Here is a 13,073-nt window from a genome sequence, read left to right on the forward strand (position 1 = left end):
AAGAGTAGAATTTAAAGGATGGTCTTTAAAATTTTTTGAGTGGTGTCATTACAGTGATTTTTCTCATTGCTTTCTGTATATTCTGATTATTTAACACTAGTTTCTCTATATCAGTAATTTAGAGTAGCCGGATAGGTAAGATTTTAGGTTTTTAAAGCTAAAGCCCTTTATTGGCCACATTTCTTGAAATAGACTACTAAATAGCTTTTGAAACTCTTAAATACATAAATAAAATTCAAGTAGTAGGTAAAAGTGACTTTCAAGAATACTTGAAAGACGAAAATATGAAAATACTCTTTTCCACTAGAATACCAAGATGATTTTCTTGTCTAGTATTTCTGAAAGGACCTATCATTTTCTAAAGGAGATTTGCATAAATGATCTATTTAAATCCCTAGCATTAATGAAAGCTGCATTTCTCCATAGTTATGGTCATATGCCTTATAACCCACATGTGGCTTTATTATATGTGTTAATATGTATTCTGCACCAGACTAAGATCATTATTATCTCTAGAAACAGAGCATAGTCTTCGTAAAGTTTTTATATATTACCAGTCTATATTAATGGGTATTATCACTCAAGGACTATGTTATGGTTAAAAAAATTAGATGATTAATATAATAAAGAGTCCCTTACACAAGAAGCTACTTTTATTTACTGGTGATAGTATTTTATATATATGACTATTTCAGAAGACACCAAGCTCTACTATGTACACTTTATAATTTTGTACTGACCAGATCCTTGTAACTTTAAAAATCTTTTTGTTTTGTTGAAAAGTCTTATCCTTAAAGACACTTTATATTCTCTATGTTGAATTTTAGAATATTGGAGGGTTAATACATTACATTCCTTTTCCTCCTTTGGAACCAGTAGAGATAAATAAAAGTCAAACACATTGAGGTCAAAATATCAGCTTTTTTACTGAATAAAAATTATTTCGAAGGAGGTGGCTTTGATGTGCAACTCCAGTGTGCTTCTTAGTACATAACCTCTAAGTGTTTTACCCGGTCAGGCAGTCAGTGCAGGCTACTACTGGCAGTTCCTTAGGCCATGTCAGAAAGCAAATATGCAGATATACTGAGCAAAGCATATCCAGTTAGTTCTCTCAAGTAGCTTCTCCTCCCAAAGCCAAAGAATGATGAAGGTTAGAGAAAAACCTGAAGTATTACCCTAACTAAAGGTTTTCCTCTTAGAAACTTTAAGCAAGGGAAATGAAGGTTCACTTTAACCCTTAGTAATGTTTTAATTGTTTATAGTTAGAAATTCTTTCAAATTTTACTCTAAAAGCACTCGCCACCTTTATATAAATACATAGATGTGGTTCATATATAGTTAATATAAATATATATTTAGTCTGAAAATAGAATCTCTATAAAGAATATTTTTTTACTTCACCACTTGTCTGTTTCTAGTCCTGGGTTCAGTTATAATTTTTGAGGTTTACTTTTAATTATCTTGAAAGAAACCGAATGCTATTGCTCTGCCTATGACATTAGTTAAATACAATCCAGAGCTGTGGTGATAAAATTGTAGGAGAAATAGAAAATTACCCTGATTTTCTAGTCCCTACTTTCCTCACCCATAATGAAGAACTACATTTCCTCCAAGATACTATCTATTTCTAAAGTTTTAACTTCATGTAAACAAAAAAAATTGTATTCTAATTGGAAATACTGTGAGACTTTCCTTTCTTGCTTAATAAATGTGCCACCTCAATTACCACTTGTTTTGTGAACTACATTTAAATATGGATTAAGGTCCCTATCAAAAGAAATTTGAAAGCCACGATTTTTTTTTCAGTCTACTTTAGGTGATGAAATTAACATATATATATATATATTATATATATAGCAGAGTTAAGGAATGTAGATTGGGAATAGTGTCCAGGTTCATTATATGTATCTACTAAATAATTTGGTATAAATGCTTTGGCAGCATGAGTTTCTCCAGTGACATACATAGTCTTCAATATCTGTCATAGACTTTAAAAGCAATATAAAATCTGATTTTTGTTGTCCACAAGTATACTTATTTCAGAAGATCTTAGCAAAATCAGTACTTGTAAGATGAAGCTAATATTATTACTCTAACATTTATGTAAGTATCTGTCCTTTTCTGAAGAATTATATTCATTCATCAGTGTATTTTAGTGGAAAGTAATGCAAACTTTATGTGTTCAAACCAGAAAAAAAAGATTCACTTTATATAAGGTCACATTTTGAGAAGATAACTTTTAAAACTAATTTCTATTGTACATAAGGGATTTTAATACTGACATTTATAATTAATCTTACATGTTTAGTTCAATGTATGTTTAATGGTTTCAGTTTTTATTTTTAGCACTCATAAATAAGAAAAATAATAATGTCGACCCTGTGAATAATCTAATGTTATCTTCTTTATGTCTATGTATGTTAGATGGAAGGTGGTGCCCCAAAGCATATCATCCAGATGACAGGATTTAAGATGGAAGAAAAGGAAGCTCTAGGCAAATTGCTTTTAAAACTAGATTGCACTTTTATTAAGAGTGAGGTGAGTATAGAAACTTAATTATTAAAATGTCGAAGATACAGAAAAATAACTAGAATTGAAATACTGTCCTAAAAATGATAACATGCTCTCTTGCAATTATAAGGAAAAAAGAATGTGTTATAAAGGCTATCTTACCTTAGTAACATTTTTATGTGGATTTTTCCTTCTAGAAATACAAAAATTGTACACACCTTATAGCTGAACGCCTATGTAAGAGTGAAAAATTTTTAGCAGCTTGTGCAGCAGGTAAGGTAACTGCCTTCCCTCTACCTTTGAAAAAAATATCTTCATGTTAAAGATAAAGTACCTTAGTGCCGGGTAAGATAGTATGTTTATATGTATATCAACCGTAAAGGTGTTTTTTTCCTGATATTTTTCTGAAAATGCTTATATTTGATATAATACTTTGTGCCTTATTTTTCCAAGTAAAACTTTGTAACACATGAGAAATGTATTAAATAGGCAGAGATATTTACTTCAAATATTTTCGTGTAAGTGCTTCATATAAGAAAATATTTTAATGAAAAGATTTGGAACAAAATGCCAAAAAGAAGCTATTGAAGCTCAGGTGTTGTCAGTCAAGTTTCTTTCCTTTGATCTATCATTGGAAATAGTTAACATTTTTATCCTCTTTCTGCTCCTTCCCCTCCCCTCCATGCTGTCAATCAATGATCATCCTATTTTTTTCCCCTAAGATTTTAAACTTCATAAACCCAAATTACTACTTTATATCCTCCTGTCTCCCTTTGTCACAATTGATATTCCTTTTATAGTTTTCTGTACTATGATTGATCTAGTATATCATTAGTCCTCTACTTGAAAAACAAATTATATTTAACTGAGGTGAACTTAGCATTTTTTAGAGTAATTTACAAGAAAAACACTTGGATTCATTATTGAAAACATGATTGAAAACATACACCGTCCTTGCTGTTTAAAAAGATCATTGATAACGAAACTACAGAAAGTTTTTAAATGTCATGAAAACTTCTCTAATTCAATAAATTTGTTTTAGAAAGTATAACAATGATGTAGCGTTATTGAAAAAGTTTTTAACATGAGTAAGAATATAAATCTAACCCAAAATAGTGACTAGCAATAGTAATTATAATTTAAGTAATACTACATTTTACTAAGCCTTACATGAATATTTTATCTACTAATAATTAGAATCATAGGAAAGATTATATACAATGTTTAGTGATATAGGCCTCTCACTATCAAAAGATTGGAGAAAACACAGCATAGTTCAAAGATAATGTTTATAATGTAGTTTGAGTTTCATGTTGAGAAAGATTAATTTTTCAATTATAGTTGACATACAATAGTTATTATTTTCAAGTATATAACATAGCGATTAGGCATTTATACATCTGATGAAGTGGTCACCCCAATAAATCTAGTACCCATCAGGCACCATACATAGTTATTACAATATTATTTACTATATTCCCTATTCTGCATTTGTTACATCTCCGCATTGTTTTATAACTGCCACTTTGTACTTCTCAGTCCCTTTCACCTTTGTTGCCCATCCCTCCAACCCCCCTTATTTTATTTGTTAGATTGCACATATAAGTGAACTCATATGGTAGTTGTCTTTCTCTGACTTATTTCACTTAGCATAATACCCTGTAGGTACACCCACAATGTTACAAATGGCAAGATTCATTCCTTTTTTATGGCTGTGTAATATTTCATTGTCTATACGTATCACATTTTCTTTATTCATTCGTCTGTCGATAGGTTGCTTCCATGGCTTCTTGGCTATTGTAAATAACTTTGCATCAAACATAGGGGTGCATATGTCTTTTTGAATTAGTGTTTTGGATTTTTTTTGGATAAATACCCAGAGTTAGAATTGCTGGATCATATGGTAGTTCTATTTTTAATTTTTTGAGGAACTTCCACATTGTTTTCCATAGTGGCTGCACCAACTTACAGTCCCACTAGCAATGCATGAGGGTTGCCTTTTCTCCATGTCCTCGACAACACTTGTTTTTTTATTTATTGATGATAGCCATTCTGACAGGTGTGAGATGATAATCTCATTGTAGTTTTCATTTGCATTTCTCTGCCGATTAGTGATATTGAGCATCTTTAATGGATCTGTTATCTATCTGTATGTCTTCTTTGGAGAAATGTCCGTTCAGGTCCTCTGCCTATTTATTAGCTGGATTATTTGATGTTGTATGAGTGCCTTATATTTTTTGGATATTAACTCCTTATCAGATATGTTGTTTGCAACTATCTTCTCATTTAGTAGGTTGTTTTCATTTTGTTGATAGTTCCTTTGCAGTGCAAAACCTTTTTAGTTTGATATAGTCCCATTTGTTTATTTTTGCTTTTGCTGAAAAAATTTTTAAGACCAATATCAGACTTTTTTGTCTATCTTCTAGGAGTTATGGTTTCAGGTCTTACATTTAAGTCTTTAATCCATTTTGAGTATATTTTTATACATAGTATAAGAAAGTGGCCTAATTTCATTTTTTTTGCATATATCTCTCCAGTTTTCCCAGTGCCATCTATCGAAGAGACTTTTTATTTCAATGTATATTCTTGCCTCCTTTGTCATAGATTAATTGACCATTTAGGCATAGGTTTCTTTCTGGGCTCTCTATTCTGTTCCATTGATCTATGTGTCTGTTTGTATGCCAGTACCATGCTGTTTTGATTACTCTAAGCCTGTAGTATAGTTTGATATCAGGTAGTGTGATACCTCAGTTTTGTTCTCCTTAAGATTTCTTTGGCTATTCAGGGTCTTTTGTGATTCAATATAAATTTCAGGATTATTTGATCTAGTTCTGTGAAAAAATGCCATTGGTATTTTGATAAGGATTGCATCGAATCTATAGATTGCTTTGGGTAATATGAACATTTTAACGATGTTAATTCTTCCTATGCATGAGTATACTATATCCTTCTATTTATTTGTCTTCTTCAGTTTTGAGAAAGGTTAAATTTTATTTGATATTTGGTCTTTACTGTTTACCACTTTTCAGAACCAAATTTTTTTTTTGTGACTGATAGTTTATTTGCTTTTTAGGAAAGTGGGTACTAACTAAGGACTACATAATTCATAGTGCCAAAAGTGGCAGATGGCTTGATGAAACAACTTATGAATGGGGATATAAAATTGAAAAAGATTCCCATTATTCACCTCAAATGCAATCTGCACCTAAAAGATGGCGTGAAGAACTGAAACGCACTGGTGCTCCAGGAGCCTTCCACAGATGGAAAGTTGTCCTCCTTGTTAGAGCTGATAAACGAAGTGATTCTCTTGTAAGGTAAGATAGGTCTTATAAAAGTGAAAGCAGTTAATGAGAGAACAATTTTGCTTTGCTTGAGTACTTTTTTGTATTTCTTTGCAATTATTAGTTTAGTTCAAATGACCCATGGTGGTTTACTCTTAACTCCTAATTAAGCCAATCACACATTTAATTTGTATGTGTCTAATGGAACAAAATATATTTTATATTGTTGATTTAAATTATTCTTGTGGTCTTTATTTTACTTTCCATGATATTTCTTTTGGCCAAGTTGAGCAAAACAATATTTTTATTTTTTTTAGTTTTAAAGCACTTTTAGATTGTTGCAGGTGAAATATTACATTATCACAAAGATTTTTTTCTGGGTTTATATAGTGTAGTCTTCATGGTTTATATATTTGTCATGATTTCATTTTTTTATCTTTTATATTTTTAAAAGGCTTCTTACTGAGTAAACTTATTCTAAGATTGCCATTACTTTTTGCGGGGAGAGGTACAGGGTTTTTCAGTCACCTTTACTGAATTGTAATTTATAAACAGTAAAATGCATGCATTTTAAGTATACATTTTGATGAGTTTGGACAAATTTATACACTCATGTTATCCCTACTACAATCGAGATCTGTAAGATTTACATTATTTTACAATGTTCCCCTGTGTCTTTGTACATTTACTATTGTACCAATACTAGACAACCAATGATTGTCACTGTAGCTTAGATTTGTTATGTTGCCTTAGAGGTTCATATAAATGGGATTATACTGTATATACTCCTTTGATTTTTGACATTCAGCTACCTTGTGTGTATCAGCAGTTTATTTCTTTTTCATTGCTTAGTAGTATTCCAGGGTATAGATATATCACAATGTTATTTATTTACTCATTGATATGCATTTTTTTCTGTTTTTCTTTCTAATATGAATAAATCTGCTGTTGTACCTTTTTACTTACCCACTAACAATATATGAGAGTTCCAATTTCTTTGTAGTTACTTGGCACTATTTTTTGAAAATCATTTGACCATATTTGTTCATGGACTTCTTATTCTGTTTCAAGGATATCTATCGAGACTGACAACACAGTTTTAATTATTGTAGCTTTATAGTGAATCTTGAAGTCAGGTAGTATGAATCCTTCAGCTTTGTCTTTTTCAAATTGTTTCAAATTGTATATTTCCACATACATTTTAGAATTAGCTGGTCAATTTCTACAGAAAAGCATATGGGGATTTTAACTGGGACTGTATTAAAGCTATAGGTCAAGTTGGGGAGAACTGCGATCTTAACAGTATTGAGTTGTCCTATCAACAGACTGACTATCCCTCTAAATCTTTAATTTGTCCTTAATGTTTTATACTTTTATTATATAAATCTTGCACATATTTTGTTAAATTTAATCTTAAATACTTAATGTTTTGGGATGCTATTATAAATGGATTGCTCTGAAAGTTTTATCTGCATCTGTTGAAATAATTTGCTTTTCTCTATTTTCTGTTAATATGGTAAATTATTCTGATCAATTCTTATATGTTAAACCAACTTGTAGTCTTGAGATAAACTCTACTTCATCATACTGTATTATCCATTTTTAATAATTGTTGATTCTCTTTGAAAAAATTGTTAAGAATCTTTGTGACCTCAACCTGATAAATGACTATGACAAAATGTAAAGTTAATATCATGTTTTTTTCCCCTCCATAATTGGGAACAAGACAAGGATGATTACTCTGTCCATTTCTATTCAGCATTTTACTAGAGGAATTAGCCGGTGCAATAAGACAAAAAAAATAAGAGGCATAGAATTGGAAAGAAAAAATTTAATGATTGTTTTTATTTCTGAAAGCCCTGGTCATATACTGAATAGTTTATGAAAAAACGCTATTTAACTAATTAGTGAATCGAGCAAGATCACAGGATAACAAGTCACTTTGTAAAAATTGTGTTTTTATATGCTAGTGATGAATAATTGGACATTGGAATTTAAAAAGCTATATAACCTTTCATTTTTTAGCAGTTTGATTGTGTCCAGATGTGTATTTTTTTATTGTTTATTTTTTTATTGTTTATTATTTTTTTATTTTTCAATTATAGTTGACATTCAGTAATATTTCATATAGTTTCAGGTGTACAATATAGTGGTTAAACATTTTTATAATTTATGAAGTGATCCCACTGATAAGTCTAGTACCCACCTGGCACTATATGTGTTTATTACCATATTATTGACTATATTCTCTATGCTGTACTTTATAACTCTGCGACTATTTTGTAACCACCAATTTGTACTTCTTAATTCTTTCATCTTTTCACCTACCCCTGTACCCATCTCTCATCTGGTAATTTTCAGTTCTCTGTATCAATGAGTCTGTTTGTTTTTAATTTATTTTGTTTTTTTAGATTCCACCTATAAGTGTGGTCATATGGTATTTATCTTTGACTTATTTCAGTTAGCATAATACCCTTTAGGCCCATCAGTGTTGTCACAAATGGTAAGATTTCATTTTATATGGCTGAGTAATATTCCATTGTATATATGTTCCACATCTTCTTTATCCAGATGTCTATTGATGGGCATTTAGGTTGCTTTCAAATCTTGGCTATAGTAAATAGTGCTACACAAAATAGGGGTACATATATTTTTTCAAATTAGTGTTTCGGATTTCTTCAAATAAGTACCCAGAAGTGGAATTGCTAGGTCATAAGGTAGTTCTATTTTTAATATCTTGAAAAACTATAGTTGCTGCACCAATTTGCTGTCCGACCAATAGTGCACAAGGATTCCCTTTTCTCCACGTCCTTGCTAACACTTGTTTTTGATTTATTGATGATAACCATTCTGACAGGTATGAGGTGATAGCTCATTCAGTTAAAAAATTTTTTTTTTTTTTACTTTTTTATAGGTTTTTTTTTTTCAATTATAATTGATATACAATATTATATTAGTTTCAGGCATACAACACATATAGACACTTCTATAACTTATGATGCGATCACCCCAATAAATAAAGTACCCATCTGACACCATACACAGTTATTACAATACTATTAACTGTATATATTCCCCATGCTATACTCTACATACCCATAACTATTCTGTAACTACCAGTTTGTACCTCTTAATCCCCTTTCCTCTTTACCTATTTCCCATCCCATAATCTGACAACCATCAAAATGCTCTCTGTATCTGTGCGATTGTTTCTGTTTTTTGTTTATCCTGTTCTCTAGATTCCATATATGACATTTGTCTTTCTCCGTCTGACTGACTTCAAGCAGCACAATACTTTCTAGGCCCACACATGTTATTGCAGCTGACAAGATTTCATTTCCTTTTATGGCTGAGTAATATTCCATTGTATATATACCACCTCTTCTTTATCTGTCCACCCATTGATGGACACACAGTTTGCCTTCATATCTTGGCTCTTGTAAATAATGCTACATTGAATGTATGGGTGCACATATCCCTTTGAACTCGTGTTTTGGGTTTCTTCGTATAAATACCCATTGTAGGATTACTGGGTCTTTCTTTTGTCTCTTGTGATAGCCTTCGTTTTAAAGTCATTTTGTCTGATATGAGTATTACTACCTCAGCTTTTTAAAGTTTTAAAGTCTGTTTTGTCTGGTATGAGTATTACTACCTCAGCTTTTTTCTGGTTGTTTCCATTTTCTTGCAACATCTTTTTTTCATCCCTTTACTTTCAGTCTGTGTGTATCTTTCGATCTTAAGTGAATCTCTTGTAGGCAACATATGTTAGGGTCTTATTTTCTTATCCATTCAGCCACCCTATGTCTTTTGATTGGAGCATTTAATCCATTTACATTTAAAGTAATTGTTGATAGATATGTAGATTTTTCCATTTTGTTATTGATATTTTTCATTTTTATTTTTTCTTCTTAAATCCCTTTAACATTTCTGGTAATAGTGGTTTGGTGGTGATGAACTCCTTTAGCTTTTTCTTGTCTGGGAAGCTCCTTATCTGTCCTTAGATTCTAAATGATAGCTTCGTTGAGTAGAATAATCTTGGTTGTAGATCCTTGCTTTTCATCACTTTGAATATTTAGTGCCAATCCCTTCTGGCCTGCAAAGTTTCTGTTAAGAAATCAGCTGACAGTCTTCTGGTATCCTATGATGCGACTGTTGGTATGCTTAATGTCACAGAGGCCCCTTAAACTGTCCTCATTTTTGGATTCATTTTTTTCTTGCTGCTGTTATGATTTGGTGTCTTCTGCTATATTATCTTCTAAATCGCTAATTTGATCCTCTGCTTCATCTAATCTGCTGAATCCCTCTAATGTAGTCTTCATTTCAGACTGGTTCTTTTTTGTTTTCTGTCTTTATTTTTATGCTTTTTATCTCTTCGTTTAAGTTCTCACTGAGTTCATCCACTCTTCCCTTAATTCACTGAACATCCTTATAACCAGTGTTTTGAACTCTACATCAGGTAGATTGCTTGTTTCCATTTTATTTGTTTTTTTCTGTAACTTTGTTCTGTTCTTTCATTTCAGATGTGTTTGTCTTCTCATTTTGGCTACTTCCCTGTTTGTTTCTATGTGTTAAATAAAGCTGCTATGTCTCCCAGTGTTAGCAGAATGGGAGAATTACAGAATTACACCTTATATAATTGGTGTCCTGAGGGGCCTAGTGACACAATCTTCCTAGTCACCTGAGCCAGGTGCTCCAGGTGTGTCCTTTGTATGGGTTGTGTGTGCCCTCCTGTTGTAGTTGAGCCTTGGTTGCCGTTTGCACATCAGTGGGAGGGATTGACCCACAGGATGATTAGTTGTGAGGACTGGCTAGTGAGTACAGTGGAGAAGCTGTTGTGCAGGGGCTGACCCTACAATGCAGGATTCACTTTAGCAGGGCTCTGGTGCCTGCCCTGTCTGCCTCTTGGATGTGTCATCCTCAGGTGCGGCCCCAAGTGGTGCTCTGGCTCAGTCAGAAGTTGGCCACCAGGCTTCCCTGCCCTGGGGCCTCCTGGGAGGGGCCCAGCCACAGGCCAACAGACTTCGCCCAGCCTGGGGCCACCTGGTATGAACCACCAAGAAACCTGCAGATGGCCGCCACTGCACTGGGTTTCGAGGTGCCTTGAGAGGCTAAGCCATAAACCAAGGCTGGCACTGCTAGTGATGGACCTCGGGGCTGTTCAGCAAGAAGTATGGGGCATGCCAAGGCCAGATGCTGCTTGTTTGGGTTTTGTCAGCCTTTGAGAGATTTTAGGAAGTCCATAGCATGAGCCAAGACATGGAAAAGACATTGGATGCAGCTAGTGGACCTGTAAGTTGAGTGAAGTCTCAGGGAATCACCAGGGTAGGGTGACCAGTGTTAGCCAAGCTGTTGGAGACTCAGATATAGTGGCTCCCTTCGTATGCACTCCTGGAAGGGAGAGGACTCAACAAAGAAATAATGGATTCCACCAGTACTTCTGTATGAGAGAAAGCTGCCCCTCCAGCCCTCACCCTGAAGCTGGACAATTCATTTCCTCCCCATATGTCCCTGGCACCCTTGAAGCTGCTGCCTCAACTCTGGAGCTCAGAGCAAGTGAGTCCCTTAGTGCTTAAGTTTGTGTGTGGGCTCTCTACAAGGAATGTCTGGGACTTCATAATCTCTGCTGGTTTTCACAGCCATAAGTTGTATGGACTTTTGGCACTGGAACACTGGGCTGGAGAGCCTGTTCTTGAGCTGTGACCCCTCGCTTTTCCTCGGGAGCCTCCGCAGCCGAGATATTTCTCCCAATTCTCACCCGCCAAATACAGATGTGAGAGTAGCCTGTTTCGCGTCTCCCTCTCTCTTACCAGTCTTGAAGTGGCCTCTATTGTGTGTCCCCTGTTAGGACATCAGGTGACTCCCAATGATGGTTATTCTGTAGTTTAGTTGTAATTTTGATATGTTTTTGAGAGGAGTCAAGTACAGCATTTACCTACTCTGCCATCTTGACTAGAAGCCCCGTTATTTGTTTATAATCTATGTTTATGTTATTGGTTGGGGTTCTCTGAGCTTCTTGAACGTGTGAGGTTTTTTGTTCTTATTAATTATGGAAAATTCTTAATCATTATCTTCTATTAAGTTTTTTTATTCAAGTATAGTTGGTATACAATACTATATTGGTTATATTAGTTTCACATGTACAATATAGTGATTCAACATTTTTATGCCTTACAATGTGATCACCCCATTAATTATAGTAATCACCTGTCACTGTGCAAACTTTTCACAATATTATTGACTATGTTCCCCTGCCCCTTTTCACCCATCTCTGTACCACCTGCCTTCTGGTAACTCCCTTTTCTCTGTTTTTGAGTCAGTTTTTGTTGTTTTGTTTTTTGTTTTTTTTTTAATTCCACATATAAGCGAACCATATATTTTCTTTTTCTGCCACTTATTTCACTTATCAAAGTACCCTCTGGATCCATCCATGCTGTTGCAAATGGCAAGATTTTATTCTTTTCTATTGCTATGTAATATTCCATTGGGGTGTGTGCGTGCGTGCACACATGCAGGTAATCATTCATCTGTTGATGGACACCTAAGTTTCTTCTCTATCTTTCAGCTGTTATCTTTTAAATATTTATTCTATTCTTTTTTCTTTTGGAGTTCCATCCCCATACATTAGATCATGTGATTCTGTCCACAGTTTTTGCATGCTTTGTTCGATTTTTCTTTTTTCACCTTTTTTCATTTTTGTAATATTTTGGATAATATCATTTGGCCTATCATCAAGTATAATGATTCATTCCTCAGTTATGCACAGTATGTTGATAAGCCTGTCAAAGAACTTCTTTGATATAATATCTCTTATTTCTACATTTCCACTGTACTGTGCCGAATTCTCCATCTCTTAAAGCGGATTGTTCACCTTTTCTTTATATCTTTTAACATGTCATTCACAGCTATTTTAAAGTCACTTTCTGATCATTTCAACATCTGGGTCATCATCAATCTGTGCTATTTATTTCATTATCTCTTGACAATGGTTTGTGTATTTTTCTTTTTGTATATGCCTGTATTTTTTTATTATATGCATAGACAGTCACATATGGGAGAACAGTAGAGGCTGAGGTGAATATCATTTATATCCAAAAATGGGCCTACCTCTTTTGTAAGTCAGCTAGTATGGGTTGCCAAGTTAATCTCATTGGTTGTTGAGCTTGGTTTGAGTTTTCTTTTTCTTTTTTTCTCTTTTCTTTTTAAATTAATTTTATTATGGTGACATTAACAAAATCCAGTAAGTTTCAGGTATACACTTTAGCAGCAAGGTGTGTGTGTGTA

General features: G+C 33.5%; 1 protein-coding gene across 3 annotated transcripts in view; it reads left to right on the forward strand.

Annotated features, from left to right (window-relative positions):
- SLF1 (SMC5-SMC6 complex localization factor 1) overlaps positions 1–13,073 on the forward strand; it is a 64,221-nt gene that overhangs the window by 5,581 nt on the left and 45,567 nt on the right. For all 3 annotated transcript variants that reach the window (XM_006913221.3, XM_025047662.1, XM_015590472.2), the window contains exons 2-4: positions 2,425–2,538; positions 2,709–2,784; positions 5,585–5,825. In XM_006913221.3, the coding sequence (XP_006913283.1) occupies positions 2,425–2,538; positions 2,709–2,784; positions 5,585–5,825 (431 nt within the window). The remainder of the gene's footprint in view (positions 1–2,424; positions 2,539–2,708; positions 2,785–5,584; positions 5,826–13,073) is intronic.

Source organism: Pteropus alecto, unplaced genomic scaffold (genome assembly GCF_000325575.1).
Source record: "Pteropus alecto unplaced genomic scaffold, ASM32557v1 scaffold20, whole genome shotgun sequence".
NCBI lineage: Eukaryota > Metazoa > Chordata > Mammalia > Chiroptera > Pteropodidae > Pteropus > Pteropus alecto.